This window comes from Lagenorhynchus albirostris, chromosome 13 (assembly GCF_949774975.1).
Source record: "Lagenorhynchus albirostris chromosome 13, mLagAlb1.1, whole genome shotgun sequence".
NCBI lineage: Eukaryota > Metazoa > Chordata > Mammalia > Artiodactyla > Delphinidae > Lagenorhynchus > Lagenorhynchus albirostris.
Window position 1 is genome coordinate 87168961 of NC_083107.1, and position 15386 is coordinate 87184346.

The 15386-nt window shown below is 51.8% G+C and overlaps 1 protein-coding gene across 1 annotated transcript in view; it reads right to left on the reverse strand.

The window, feature by feature from the left end:
- The window catches only part of TRAPPC12 (trafficking protein particle complex subunit 12), a 65170-nt gene that overhangs the window by 31276 nt on the left and 18508 nt on the right, over nt 1-15386 (reverse strand). Inside the window, exons 5-6 of the mRNA XM_060169443.1 lie at nt 6994-7107; nt 5720-5858 (exon numbers count right to left, since the gene is read on the reverse strand). Of these exons, the coding sequence (XP_060025426.1) occupies nt 5720-5858; nt 6994-7107 (253 nt within the window). The remainder of the gene's footprint in view (nt 1-5719; nt 5859-6993; nt 7108-15386) is intronic.

A 15386-nucleotide genomic window follows, 5' to 3' on the forward strand; every position in this document is an offset into this window, starting at 1 on the left:
CTAGAAGATGTAACGAGAGGTAGAATTTCAGACCCACCAGATAGAAGTCTTATTGATAAGACTTATTCACAGGTGGGGAAACAAAAACTTGAATACACTGGTTTTGGGAATCTAAATTAGTATAACTACTTTGGAAAGTAATTTGACCATTTCTTGTAAGATTGGAAATACGACCACCACACAGCCTGGCACTGACACTTTTACTTTATAGAGAAATGCAGGAACACGTGGCCAAAGAGAAACACGTACCGCAATGCATCGTTCATTAGGGTCTGGAGCTGGAAAGATCCTACCTGCTCACCTTATGGATACAAATAATGTTACGTGGGAAAAAGAGACAAAATGAAGAAAGATACGCTCCTCATGTACATTTCAAAAGCCTGCGGTTCTCTCTGTATTGTGTGTGTGTGTATGTGTGTGTATGCAGTGGAAATGTCAAAACATGACATGGAAACACAAATTCACGCTAAGCTGCTTTAGGAGGGGATGGAAATGGGGAGCTTTAAAGGCTGAATCAATAATACTTGAGCTTATTACAAAAAAAGTCTGAAGTAAATATGAAAAACACGTTAATATTTGTTAACTATCTGAGTGCTTAATAAAACTTTTTTGACGTTTAAAAAAATTTAATTTTTGTTGAGTAAAGAGTGGATTCAACCAAGAGGCATCCCAACATAGAACTTCCCAAAAAGGACAGGACTGGATGGGTAAGAGTACCCAGGACGTGCGTGACACTCAAAAAGGACAGGACTGGGTGGGTAAGAGTACCCAGGACGTGCGTGACACTCAAAAAGGACAGGACTGGGTGGGTAAGAGTACCCAGGACGTGCGTGACACTCAAAAAGGACAGGACTGGGTGGGTAAGAGTACCCAGGACGTGCGTGACACTCAAAAAGGACAGGACTGGGTGGGCAAGAGTACCCAGGACGTGCGTGACACTCAAAAAGGACAGGACTGGGTGGGTAAGAGTACCCAGGACGTGCGTGACACTCAAAAAGGACAGGACTGGGTGGGCAAGAGTACCCAGGACGTGCGTGACACTCAAAAAGGACAGGACTGGGTGGGCAAGAGTACCCAGGACGTGAGTGACACTCAAAAAGGACAGGACTGGGTGGGCAAGAGTACCCAGGACGTGCGTGACACTCAAAAAGGACAGGACTGGGTGGGCAAGAGTACCCAGGACGTGCGTGACACTCAAAAAGGACAGGACTGGGTGGGCAAGAGTACCCAGGACGTGCGTGACACTCAAAAAGGACAGGACTGGGTGGGCAAGAGTACCCAGGACGTGAGTGACACTCAAAAAGGACAGGACTGGGTGGGCAAGAGTACCCAGGACGTGCGTGACACTCAAAAAGGACAGGACTGGGTGGGCAAGAGTACCCAGGACGTGCGTGACACTCAAAAAGGACAGGACTGGGTGGGCAAGAGTACCCAGGACGTGCGTGACACTCAAAAAGGACAGGACTGGGTGGGCAAGAGTACCCAGGACGTGCGTGACACTCAAAAAGGACAGGACTGGGTGGGCAAGAGTACCCAGGACGTGCGTGACAGAACAATCAAGCATCCCCACCTGCGGGAACCATTCCAGCAGCCCGGTGACATCTGGCTCCACAAAACTGTGTGTGAGGGCCCTGCGGGAAGCACAGTCAGAGCTCTAGACAGGGGCCTGCCATCCCTCAAGCAGCGGGACGCCGACAGGAAAGACAGCCTTGCCCGGCAGAGGGGACGGGTTCTCACGGTGCCGCTGAGGCCCGGGCTCAGGCCACTGTCTTGGTATCTTCTACTGGCACGACCGGCGCTGAAGCTCTGGGTTTCCCGAGCTGTGCGACAGTTACAGGTGGAGAAGCTCGGTGGCCGGCTGTCACCCTAGCGTATCACATCTGGGTGTGTCCTGCTGGGGTGTGGGGACCACACGTCAAGGAGGAGACGCGAGCTGTCTGTTCACAGCCCCCCGCCAGGGCTTCTAAACCCCACACCTGAGAATGAGCTCTGCTCACCACGCTGTGGGCAGTCTGAGATGCTTGATGCGAGCAGCTTCTGGCCCAGCCTCTCGGGCCTGGAATTACAGGGATGCACACACAGCAAAGAGGGGAGCAGCAACCAACGGAGAGCGCAAAGAGGGAGGACACAGGTGAGGGACGAGCAAGGAGAGTTCAAGGAAGGGGGCTTCTCCAGCCTCCGGTGGCCTGTTCAACAACCACTGCCGTCATTCTTTCTTGCGAACAAGAGTGAGAATTCCAAACAACTGATTAAAAGGCGGCCTGAGTGTGTGAAAACACACACTCCCTGAAAGTAACTCCATGAAAACTGCTAGAGGGCTTCCCTGGTGGTGCAGTGGTTGGGAGTCCGCCTGCCAATGCAGCGGACACGGGTTCGTGCCCCGGTCCAGGAGGATCCCACATGCCACGGAGCGGCTGGGCCCGTGAGCCACGGCCGCTGAGCCTGCGCGTCCGGATCCTGTGCTTCGCAACGGGAGAGGCCACAGCAGTGAGAGACCCGTGTACCGCAAAAAACAAACAAAAAACTGCTAGAAATGTTAGAGGATTTATAAGACCACAATACTCTTCCTTTCTTAGATGAAAATTAAAAAAGAAAATTTCATGATTTTTACTTATGACTCATTATGACTTGTTATGAATATTCTGAATGGGTAAAAATTATGCCCAATATTTAAATAAAATATATTAAAGCTCATTCATAAATGTTATTTATTTGTTTATATCATTATAGCTTCCTTTTAAAACCACATTTTAATGACCTGCTTTGCTTATATACTGGAAGCTAAAATGAAATGAATGAATCAAAATCTCACATTTAGGCTTGTTACACCACAAAATGAGAAGAAAAATGAGTAAACATTCAGCATGTCATCATGGATGAACGTTCACACGCTTTAGCTCAAATATACGTAGGATTTCTGCCTATTCCATAATCTACCTGAGCTGCTTAGTGACGCAGGGCCACCAGCTCCTCTTTATCCCCATCCCAGTGCAATGTAATTCCAGGCAGAATCAGAAGCCTGCATTCAGTGTGCACATCCTCAGGACGAGATGTTCTAAGAGCTGAGGGGAAGGATGACAGAGTTCTACACCTGGACCTGAGGACCTGATTCCTCACTTTACAGGAAACTCGGCGTCGCCTCCGTGAACCTCTGTCCGTGAGGAGAACCAGCAGGGCCGCAGTGGCCACAGGACAGAGCCGCTGGGCGATGGCCTGCGCGCTCAGAGTTCTGAGCTTTTGTCAGCAGCAGACAAAACACCTGTTGGCACCAGCTGCCAATCCCCGGACCCAGCGGAGGGTCCCGCGCTCTGCCGTGAGCGTGACCAGGCCCGGGGGTGCGGGGGAGGCAAGACACCGTGAAGAGTGGGCAGGCCAGTACAGGAGCCGCCAGGCCACAGTCAGCCACGGTGGGAAGAAACATTTTTTTCCTATGCTGAAGGGAAACATAGCTGCTCCTAACCAGAAGCATGGAAACAGCCGTCTCTTGATTATCAAGGCTGCCAGGTAGAATTTATTGAACAGAAATATCCCCACACTTCCCCACATAACAGGCCTTTAACCTTTCCATCGAACACCTTTCCACTATTAAGAAGTGGCAACAGAGACACATCCTCATTTGGGGTAGAAGCCCGCTCATCGCCTTCTGCGGAAGGGATGGACCACAAATGGCTAGGAAGTGTCAGTGAGAAAGGAACGCAGGACCTCCCACGCTGGGGGAGTAGCCCCCGGACAACCAGGGGATGCTGGGCCTCTCCAGACGAGCACGGGAGGACGTGGACCCCCCACAACGCCAGGCGCACGGATGAACCTTACGGAGCGAGAGGACGGATACAGCCCTGCTCCCCAGTGCTGGGGGCTTCCTGGCACAAGTGCGGGAGGGTGACCTTCCGAGAGAGGAGGCGGACGTGTCTGCCTGCCCTGTGCAGACGCCACGGGGCCCCAGAGCAGGAGGCGTGGGCGGGGCCCCCCACTTCTAACCTGTGGAGCCGCCACTGCTGCTGGGACCACACCCTGAACGCTTGCTCACCAGGGCTCCTGGCTTTGGGCCCTTCTCGCATGGTCCTCCGGAGACTAGCTGGACCCGATAGGCCACTGGCTGGTAAGAAGTTTCACAAATTTGGGGCGGGAGCTCTGCCACCCGCTTCCTGACTCCGAGCAGTATAGCACGGCTAGTTCACTTCCACTCAGTCGAGCCAACCTCATTGAGACAACCAGTCTGATTTCTGCCCTGTGGTAGGTTTTAAAACCTACCTTTTTTCCCCCTTTTCTACAAGGGGTGAGTTCCTTTAGTCAAAAAGAAGAAAAAGAATTTTTACACTAGTGAGGCTAAAAGTCTAACAGTACCTCATGCTGAAAATCCTCCTTCAAGCCTGGGAAAACTCAGGGCAATACAGACCAACTCCCATTACGTGAAAAGTGAAGATGATGAAGGATGAAGCACTGAGGACTAAGAAAGCCTAACCCCCCAACCTTCCCTGTGTCCCCCAAAGAAACAGGATCTGAGATTTAAGGAAAAACAACACAAAAAGAAGTTGAGAAACGTGTTTTCACTTCTAGTCTTCTTAGTTCATCATTTACCTACCAAGTTAAGGAAGATGTTGATTTTTGATTTTTGGAAACTTCTACAAAAATTACCATCTTTATTATTAATTGGGCCTTTGTAGTCTCTTGTTCTGTTTTTATATTTTCTTCCCCAATCAGGCTCTGCATTTCCTGGCAACCAGGACCTTTCTTTGTCGCTCCACTGCTGCCTCCAACAGACGATGACCAGCCAATCTTACAAAAGATGGCAGCGAGCTACGGTGTGTCACTCGTGAATCAAGAACAGATGAGAAAAACAGCCAGTGCAGTGATTACTACGTGCGGCCACTTCTAAGCAACTTACACATACGACCTCATTCACTCTTCATGACTCTCCAGGAAGAAGCACGATTGCCACCCCTGTTGTACCGATAAGGACACCAGGGCAGAGATGCCGGATCACTGACCCCAGGTCACACAGCAGTAAGAGGAGGGGCCCGGATGTAACAGGGAGTGCGGCTCCAGGGCCCGGGCTTTCAGTACCCATGCTCATGCTGCCCCTCAGAGGCCCTCCCAAATTGTTTTACATTTAATACAAACATTCGATGGGTTTCAAACATATTTACAAGGTTCTCCACCAGGAGATGTTCATTCTGCCTCAAGGCTACTCCAGAAGGCTCTTTGTAACCGGCCCTCTCCCTTCCCCAAGTCTTATTTCTGGCCACCTCCCGACAATTACCCCATGCTGCAGCCCAGTGTCTCCAAATGATGGTCCTGACCCATTGGTGGGCTGCAAGCAGACTTTTAAATAAATTAAATAAATCAGAATGGAAATTAGGAGGAAATGGCACAGAATCATTGGCACAGTATTGCTGCATGACTGTCTGTCTCTGTTTCATTTCTGTGTGTACGTTTGCACTAGGTCACGATACAGGATTATTTTTTACTCCGCAGCACAGTCTGCATGTCACCACCTAATCCTCATACCAGATCTTAGTGCCACGGCACATCAGGTGCCCGAGAACGGGCAGACGGATGCGTCAGTGGGTCTGTCCAGCTCAGTGTGTTCAGGAGCCAGAGTGAGGTCACCCTGTAGGTCAAGGCCCACTGCGGGCTGCTTGTCTGATGACCAGGACTGGATATAAGTGCAGGCAAAGCATAGCACACGTAGAAGCACTGACGTTCACCCCAGCCTTACCCCTACGCCCAGGGTACACGTGAGGGTAGTACTCGTAATAGAGATCTGGCTGATCCAGGTTTCCGAAGGGCTCAAACTCCATCTCGGCATTCTGGAAAAGGCCCAGCTTCACCAGCAGTGCCAGCCTCACAAACCAAAGCTAAAAACCAAAACATAATCGAAATAATCGGTTATCTGTGTGTCGCAGGGTCAGAGACTCCTATTCCCTTTTAATTTGATATTAGAGCTCGATTTCAAATACATTAAAACAAGAGCTAAACTAACTTACTTTCTTGGCACGTTTGCATAATTACAGGTTTACAAAAACGGATTTGAAAAGGGACACCGCCTCCCGGAAGGAGAGCAGAATCCAGGGCCTGGGGTGAAGGAGGAGGGAGGCCGAGAGCGCAGGGGGAGCGGGCGGCGGAGCTGTGTCGGGGGAGCAGCGAAGGGCGTGGCATCTCGGGGGGAGGGGCATGGGGGGGCAGCCGGTTCCAGTGGCCAGAACACACGGCACCTTCAGGAAACCAGCGGAGGCCACGCGAAAGGGCAGGGTTGGGGCCTCGGAAGTGACCCAAGTCAACCTCGTTCTACCATGGAGAGAAACGAGGTGTAAAAGCAGTGACCGCGTGGCAAGGGCCGGACTGAAAAGCCGGGCACCGCTCCGAGCGAGCGAAGGCTGCCCCGCTCCGGTCCGCCGTGCGTGCACGGCCGCCTGTAACCTGGGGGCGGCGAGCGGGGCTCGCAGCTGCAGAGCAGGAAGGTGGCGGCAGTCTGTGGGACGACCGTGAAGAGGGAGCGGGGGTCGGCTCACGCGGGAAGCGGAGCCGTGTCTGGGGAGGGCCACCCTGGCCGTGCGGATGGGCTTCAGAGATGAGGAAGAAAAACCTGCCCCGCTTGGGCCAGAGGCCGGGGGACGCAGCGCGTGTAACGTGGCCGTGCGCTCCTGACCGCGCCCCGCCGGCTACCGGAGGGCAGACGAAGAAACAGGAGCACAGCCCAGACCGCTGCGCCCGGAGGCCTCCAGGGTCCCTCCTTTCACCAGCTCTTCGCGGACTTGGAGAATCTGGAGGCTGGCTCGATTTGGGGGGGGGGTTCCCACAGAATTTCGAATAAAAGTCAGCAAACGCCCCGCGGAGAGGCGGGAATTTAAGGACTTCTGCGCTGCACCTTCTCGTCAGAGGAGCTTCCCGTTGTTCAGAACTCTCCTTTCCGCGCTCCTCCCTCCTCCTTAAGAACTTAAGGCCCTTCCAGCCCCCAGACGCTGCTGAAGCCAAGAAGGCTCAGGGCAGTACCTGCAGGGAGTCGGCGGTGTGGCTGGTCGGCAGCCCGCTCTTGCCATAGCCTTGGCCGTGGGCCGTAAGGAGCCGCCCGCACAGGTCCACGGCTGCCCTCCAGTTCTTGCAGCTCTGAAAGACACGGGGACACGTCACCAAGGGCTGGGCGGCCCACACGCGAAGGCCGGACGGGCATTAGGCAGGAAGGGTGCCGAGCCGGAGATGCGCTTCAAGACGAGCGAAAGGGAGTATCTTACCAGTTAACCACTGACAGCGCAGGGGCAGAATTCTCTACGAAAGCTCCCCGACCACAAATCCGTAAGGCTGCTTTCCTTTTTAGCAAGACACCTCTATCTTGTGATTTTCATCAAATTACAATCGAATATTTAATTTTAATCTGTGTGCTGGGTATATCTGTATCTAAGGTCTGTGTGTGACTGTAAGTGGTTTATATGTTTAACATGATTCTATGTTCTCAATATGAAAAATAAATCAATGAACTACGCCGACGCAACATGTTCTAGGCCATGTATCCACATGCAGCGCTTCATGTTGTAACTAGAGGGATGCTGGCTGATACCGACACACGGGCTCGGGGACTCGGCCTCACTGTGCCCATCTCTGCCCTCATGCGACACAGAAAGGAGGGCCACCAGGCAAATGGGCGGGGAAACATCACCAGAGGGACCGTTTGACCCTTTAAGAAGCTAGAAGTGGATGCTGGACGCAGGCTCTCCCGACAGAACAGGCACCACCCGTCGCCGCGTCAGCGCACGGCCCAGTCCACACGGCAGAGGCAGGTCAGGTCTGCGGAGCAGGGGGTGGAGCAGGGGGTGAGCACACATCTTTGCACCTGTTAACCTTGGCTCCAGCGAGGAAGGGGGACAGTAAACTGCTGTTTTCAAGGACGCACGAAGTGCTTCTTGAACAAGAAGCCGGGGGTGCCGGGGGAGCGTGTCCAGCCTGTTCTTTCCTCAGTTAGAATTCACATTTCTTTTTATGACAGTCAGCGAGGACCAGCTCCTCGTGAAGGACCCCTCATTCCTCTTCTTTCTCTCTCACGTGTGTGTGTGCATGCCCAGCCCACTTAGTGCAACTGGGCCGGGAAGGATGTTGGTGTGGCACGAGTCCAGGCGCCACGGTGAACTGGCCGTGTGCCCTAACGCAAGCCGCCTGCCTGCCCCAGCCACGGGCACCTCATAGGCTCCTCGTGGCTCCTCGTGACCTGACAGGTCATGGCTTTTTAGTGCTGAGTGATATTCCAGCGTCTGGACGAACCACCGTTACCCACTCACCTGCTGAAGGGCACCTTGGCCACATCCAATCTTTGGCCACAATGAATAAAGGTGCTATGAACATGCAAGTGCAGGCTTCTGTGTGGACATGAGTTTGAAATTCTCTGGGCAGAGCAAGCAGCAGGACTGCCGGACTGGACGGCAGGCTCATCTGGCTTTACAAGGACCCTCAAGGCTGTGCACACCTGCTCCCCACCAGCAGAGTGGAGCCTGCTGGCCGCATGCCCACTGGCACCTGCGGGGTCAGAGCCTGCATTCCAGCCACTCTCATAGGCGTGCAGTTGTCTCTCAGTGTTGCATGGGCTTCTCAACACTTTCTCGCGTTATTTTCCTCCTGCGTTATTTTCCTCGCTGGCCCGACAGCCAGCACCAGCTATCGGAGTCCTGTCTGCAGGCTGCAGCTGTAACTGGATGACGCAAACCCGATTTCTTAAGATGTATCTTGCAGCCTTCCGTCTCCATGATGGGGAGACTAGCACAGAGACAGCGCACCGTCGGGCCTCCTGCTCCGGGGCCGTGTGCTGCCCAGCTCTGAGAGCCACTGGTCCCTCCCGAGATCGGGCTGGAGCCGCTTCCCTCCAAACGGCCCCCAGCACGACAGAAACGATTTCCAGGAACACAGGCCTTCCACGTTCTGGTGGGTAGCTCAGAGTTATTTTTAGGCTGGTTAAGATGATTTATACTACAACTATCTTCAGATGCTTTCTCCGGTCTAAACTCAGTGCAATAATCCCTTTCTATGGTAACAGCGGCCGTGTATATCCTCCTTGAGCTGCAAACGTGGAAAGGGACAGGGAAGGGTGTTCCGCTGAGTTCGGACCAGCTCTGTGTGTACATCTCAGCGGGTCCCGTGTGCAGGGCTTGGTGCCCGCCTGCGTCACACACGCTGACCCCTCCTGCTGGTGACACTAGATCGCAACAGAGCGCATGGGGCAGTCTTCCCAGGAAAGGACTTCAGCTGAGAGCGAGGAAGGGATCACCCAGTGAGGAGGGCAGGTGTGAGCAGCCGGGAAGCACAGGAGCAGGAGGGAAGGCCCTGTGGCCCGAGGGAGGGGGGCAGGTGAGGGTGGCAGCCCAGGTGAGGACGGGGGCAGGTAAGGCCAGGCCCCTGCGCAGGCTGCCAAGAGCATGGCGACATTCTGGAAACAGCAGCCCCTGCAGTGAGGAAGAGTGAACCTGAGGGGCCATGCAGATGTCGCCGCAGCATTCGGGAGGGTGCCCAGTCCCTCAGACCCCGTGTTGGCCTGTGGACCACACCCACCACCACTTGGCCCCTTCCGCAGGCTCCAGGCGGCTCTGTGCACCCTCCGAGGAGGTGGGCGCTCATCTGCTGCTCCGGGACCGAGCGGCCCGCAGGGCCCAGGATACTCCGTGGTCCTGACAGGACACACGGCCGCTGTCACCTCGGAGGGACTGTGGACCATGCCCCCTCAATGGCTTGTGACTGGTCCACAGCAAGAAAGGCTCAGAGGCTGAGAAACTTCTACTGGATGAGATGTCTATTGAATAAAATAGTAACAAAAGGGGGCTTGCATGTGGTACATCTCATTTTACTCATTATTATTAATTGATATTGAATTTTACAAAAGTTTTAGTCTGCTAAAGCCTGGAAAGTCAAAAAAAAAAAGAAAAAAAAAACCACGAGAAAAACCCAAAACCAAACCCCACTGTCCTCAGTGCCGAGCCTGAAAGGCACAGCTGCAGATGCAGAAGGCAGGGGGACAAGACTGGGTGACAACCTGGGCCTCTGAGACACTCGGAGGAAAAGAAACATAAGCAGCTGGCCGTGCGGCCTGTGCCCGCCAGAGATGGGACGTGGGAGAACCTGCCCGTGGAGGGTGGAGGAGCAGAGGGTGGGGCAGCGGCCGGGGCAGGGAGGACGGGCCGGCCAGTCGGCCGGGCGGCGACGCAGAGCCAGAGTGAAGGAAGGTGGTGTCCTGGGAGCAGGGAGGAGACGCGCGTGGGTGGAGGTCAGATCCACCAGATGGGAGGTGAACGAGCAGCGGCGGGCAGTGAGGAGGCAGCTCCGGGGGCCTGCAAGTCGCCAAGCTCCCGGGGGCAGCGCCAGGGACAGCGAGACTCAGTGCTCCTTTCTAACCATTACTCGGAGCCTTACAGAGCAAAGGCGGACCAAGCTGGAGACAGGCCAGCTGCCCACTGGGAAGGATCCTGACTGCAGACCTCTGGAGGCAAGTGCCGGGAGGGAAGGGAAGGGTTCTGTCTGGGGGTGGCGTGGGGAGGTGAGGCCATTCACTGAGGAGTAGGGGGAGGGGTGGGGTCTGAAAGAAGCAGGGATCCTTTAAAGAGGCACTGAGAGCAACCAGAAGAGCCCACCGGCACACACACAGGGGACGGGACTTGGGTCCTGGGGACAACGCGTAACCCAACGTAAAACCTGACTCCTTAGTCTTTAGCTTCCTGCGGGCTCAGGGTGGTGGCGAGCAATTAGGGAAACGGCTAACAACGTTCCTCAGGCGCCAGTACAGGTAACTGTCAATTGTGACTGTGTCCTGTCTCCTCCTCTGGGTGAGGTCCTGGGGCAGTGGCCTTGTCTAGGGCACTGGTTTTAGCCTCTAATGGTATTTCTTTACTATGGCCCTTATCACGTATAGATGCTCAAAGATTTGTGAAACATGAAATAGTGAATTCATAGAACTATAAAAGGCAGTAAAAAAAATAATACATTAGTAATGGAAGAGATGCAAGTCACAATTTACTAGTGAGTTGACCTTCAACAGCTCCCACTGCCCCCCACCCCCCAAAAAAAAGAAAGGAAGAAAAAAGAGGAAAAAAAGCAAATGCCATTGCTAGCCTAAGAAATGAGAAAAAACAATTTTTTAAAAAGAACAAGTCAGGGCAGACAAGGAGACATGAAAGCAAGTACATGCACATGGTACTGGTAAACGTGCACTGCTATACTGTTTCTAAAAAATACGTATTAATAGTCTGTATTAATATGTCTCAAAACTGTCCCTACTCTGACCCAGTCAGTCTCCTCCTAGGATTGATCCTAAAGAAATAATCCAAGGAGGACTGGGTCCAGGACCTGCAGGAAAAAATCCACGTGTAGGTGGAACCATGCAGTTCACACCCATGTTGTTCAAGGGTCAACTGTAATATGGAATTGTGTTTGTATAACACAAATACATATATATATCTATCCATATTCACACAGAGACACACTGCATGTATACACACACATACTAAACTAAATGTTAGTACATAATACCATCATGATATCGCTTATATGTGGAATCTAAAGACAAAAATGATACAAATGAACTTATATATAAAACAGAAATAGATTCACAAACATAGAAAACAAACTTCTGGTTACCAAAGGGGAAGTGGTGGGAGGGATAAATTAGGAATTTGGGATTAACATATACACACTACTATATGTAAAATAGGTAACCAACAAGGACCTACTGTATAGCACAGGGAACTCTATTCAATATCTTGTAATAACTTATAATGGAAAAGAATCTGAAAAAGAATATATATATATACACACATATATATGTGTGTATATACATATAACTGAATTGCTGTGCTATACACCTGAAACTAACACAACACTGTAAATCAAATATACTTCAAAAAAAATGTTAGTACATAGTAACTAAGATGTTAACCAACAGTGGTTTACGCAATTAATTTCTCTTCCATTTTTCTGAAGAACGAACATGCTGTCTGTAAAATGAGGAAGAGAGGTCTGGGACTCAAGGACAGGCTGAACACCCGGTGGGACGACAGCCTCACAGACGCGGCCTTTGCGTCCTGGTCTAGGAACGGATGGTGGCTTGTCCACCTCTGCCCCACGTGATGGGGCCCCAACTCTTACCTGATGTACAGGAACCATAGTAATGCCTGTAGAAATAATACATCATTTTTTCTACCAAGTACAGATGTGTACCAAGCACTACGTACGGCAGCTAAAGCACGAGGGGAGAGGGTTTTTTCTGGGGTGGGTGTGTGGGGAGCTTTAGCTCTAGGACATAAGGAGCCCGTTGACACCGTCCCAGAAAGAATGCGTCTGGGAGCAGAAACATAGTAATGAGACTATCTGATCATGGATATTTATGTATTTTTGAAACAAATAAGAAATAGTTATTACACAGCAAAGACTCCTATCTTATTTTATATCCACTATATATAGGTACCCACCACTAATAAAACATTTAAATGTGTAATAAAATTATCTGCAGTACTTTGCAAATATGAAGTGCTCCATAAATGATTAAAAATAGGAAAATGTATCACATAAAAAGCCTTCGGCTCTTGCTAGGATTCTTACACTAAGATATGCTTTCTACATTTCAAACCAGATCACCATTAAAAATGAAGCCAAAACCTACCATCTTATTCATTTTTTTAGTAAATGTAAGTCTTTTCAGAAGTGGCTTCTTTCCTGAGAATAGAAAGCAGACCTGTTTATGCTCCTGTTAGCTTCTTCCCACTGACGACTGAGGACAGTCACTCCCACTCCCCCTTCCTTCCCCCCATATACACAGGTTCCGCATTCAAGGACTCTACCAACCTCAGACTGAAAATATTCAGAAAAAATTCCTGAAAGTTCAAAAAAGCAAAACCTGGACTTGCCTTGCACCGGCAAAGAGTCACGTGGCACTTAGATTGTATTAGGTGTTGTCAGTGACCTAGAGATGATGTCAGGGACACGGGGGATGTGGGCGGGTTACATGCCAATACTACGCCCTTTTATACAGATGTGAGCATCACGGGTCTTGTATCCGCGGGGGTCCTGGAACCAAACCCCACGACACTGAGGGACAACTGCCAAGGAAGACTCACGCCGATACCTGCCACTCTTGGCGGCACGGGCCTTTCTTCGGCTGAGCCCTTTTCTGGTTAATATCACTGGCCGGTAAGTGACATGTAGTCATTTCTAAGCACGCTTACACTAACCCGGAAGCCAAGGTCAGAACGACCTACTTCCCCGGGACAATAACAACGAACAGCGCATGCAGGGAGCCTGGGCGCCTCCTGCCCGCCTGCCGGCAGCCTGTTTGAGGACTCATCCTGCTCCACTCTGGCCACTGCGGCTCAGGCCCAGAGGTGACCAGACAGCTCCTCTAATCTCTATGTTAAATCTGATTATCTTCTGGTTTGAGAGTCAGACATGGTGGCAGAGGAAACAGAGAGATGAAATGAATTTCTTTGTATCATAATTTAAAAAGAAAAAAAGAAACAAAAAAAGGGAAAGAACATAAAGAAGAAGTTGTTAGAAAAGCTGACCATTTACAATTTATGATTCCCAAATAATATCCTTCCTGACAGAATATTTACGTGGCTTAACTACAAGTTTACTGTGTACTTCGAAGACACTTCCAGGCACAGGAATATTTTTGTTCCCGCCGAGTGGGATCAACACAAACTGTCTTGTCCACCAGAGGCCTGGCAGCAATCAGGGGCTACTGACTGTTCCCAGGGGTTCCAGGAGCGCTGGGTGAAGGGGCTGCTACAGGAGTGTGGCCCAGGCCAGGGGCACCTCGCAGGGGCGCGATGCAGTCAGGCCCGGGCGACAGAAGCAAGCGCAGGCCGGAGGTGACGCCTGCAGGAGAGCTGTGGCCGTGGGACTGCCGCCAGGAAGGAGCTCGCCGCACCCCTCCAGCTCCCAGTGCCCCCTCTCCAACGGGGAAGCAGGAGAGCAGGGGCAGGGCAGGAAGGGCCGGAGGACAGACGCGGAGAACGTCCAGGGCTGGCACCGGGTGAACCTGGCCAAGGCAGGTTTTGCGGCCAAACTAGTTCTAGGTCTCCGGGGCTCTCCCGGTCTCAGAGTTGAGGCTGCGGGGTTAGCAGCTCGTTTTCAAGCACGCACACGAGCCGGGGCATCACGGGCAGCCTTCGCGCTTCGTTCTTCCTGCTCAGCACTGTCTGCAGATTCATCCACACTGATGAACGTGGCTCTTGTGCACGTGTGTCAACTGCTCCAGATATTAAGGTTTTCAATAAAGTTTTTGGCCAATACAAATCAGACAGCACATTCCTGAATATATCTTCATGAACATATACAGAGTCTTCCTAAAGTATGTGATTAAAAGCGGCACAAGCCATGGATTTTACCAGCTGCTGCTCAACTGCTCTGCAAGGCAGCCCTTCCGGTTCAGGCGCCCCGCCCACACACCCCTGCTGACATCTGGTGCTACCAACACGATGGGGTTCACACGCAGGACACTCTTGTCTCACTGAGATTTCTGTGGTCCCAGGGAGGCTGAGCATTTTTTCCATGCTTATTGGCTGTCTGGTTTCCATGAACTGCATCTTCATATCTTTTGCCTGTTTTTCTATCGGGCTGTATCTGTTTCTTATAAATTAGACGAAGGTCTTGATGTGTATTTCAAATACCTTCTCTCATTTTTTAATGCTGTTTATGGTGTTTTTGTTAAACACAGTTTTAAATTTCAAAGTAGTCAGGTTATCGATATTTCCTGGAAGGTTTAGTTTTTTGTGTCTTGTTAAGAAGTGCCTCTCTGGCCTGAGTCTCTTCTATTTTTTGAAATTACTTCACTTGGAATTCCCTTCTGGGTGTGCTTAGAAGCAGCTGTCTTTTTGTTTTCCCACTTGAACATCCAGTCAATGCCATGCCCTTCATCCATCAGTTCATTCCCTTCTTTCCCCAATAACCTGCCACGCGGCTCTTCCCACACATGTACCCCGTGCCAATCCTGCATGGCCCCTCGGTGTGGGGACCGTCCCTGGCCTCCGTCCTGCTGCTGTGGCGGGCAAGCAGCTCCTGCTTCACTTTCACTCTTTCCAGCTCTTGTCCTTGTGTGAGTTTCCAGTGAGCATGCAGGGTGGACACCGCCTCTATTCCACACGTCAAGCGTGCGCACGTGTGCATACATGTACGTGCGTGTGCGCGTATGCACAGACATGTGCGCTGGATGCAGGGAGGTGGGGGTTACTTCTCCAGCATCGAAAGGGTGAGCACTGCCTTCAGCTTTCGGATGCTCTTTCGCTCCCCGGACTTGCCTGAGAGGTGAGGTAGAGCCGGCAGGGTCAGGGTCCCTCTCCGTTCCTGGAAAAAGGCTGGAGGAGACAGGGCTGGCCTCTGCTCCCTCCTCTCCATCTCCCTGCACAGCTCTGGGTGGCCTG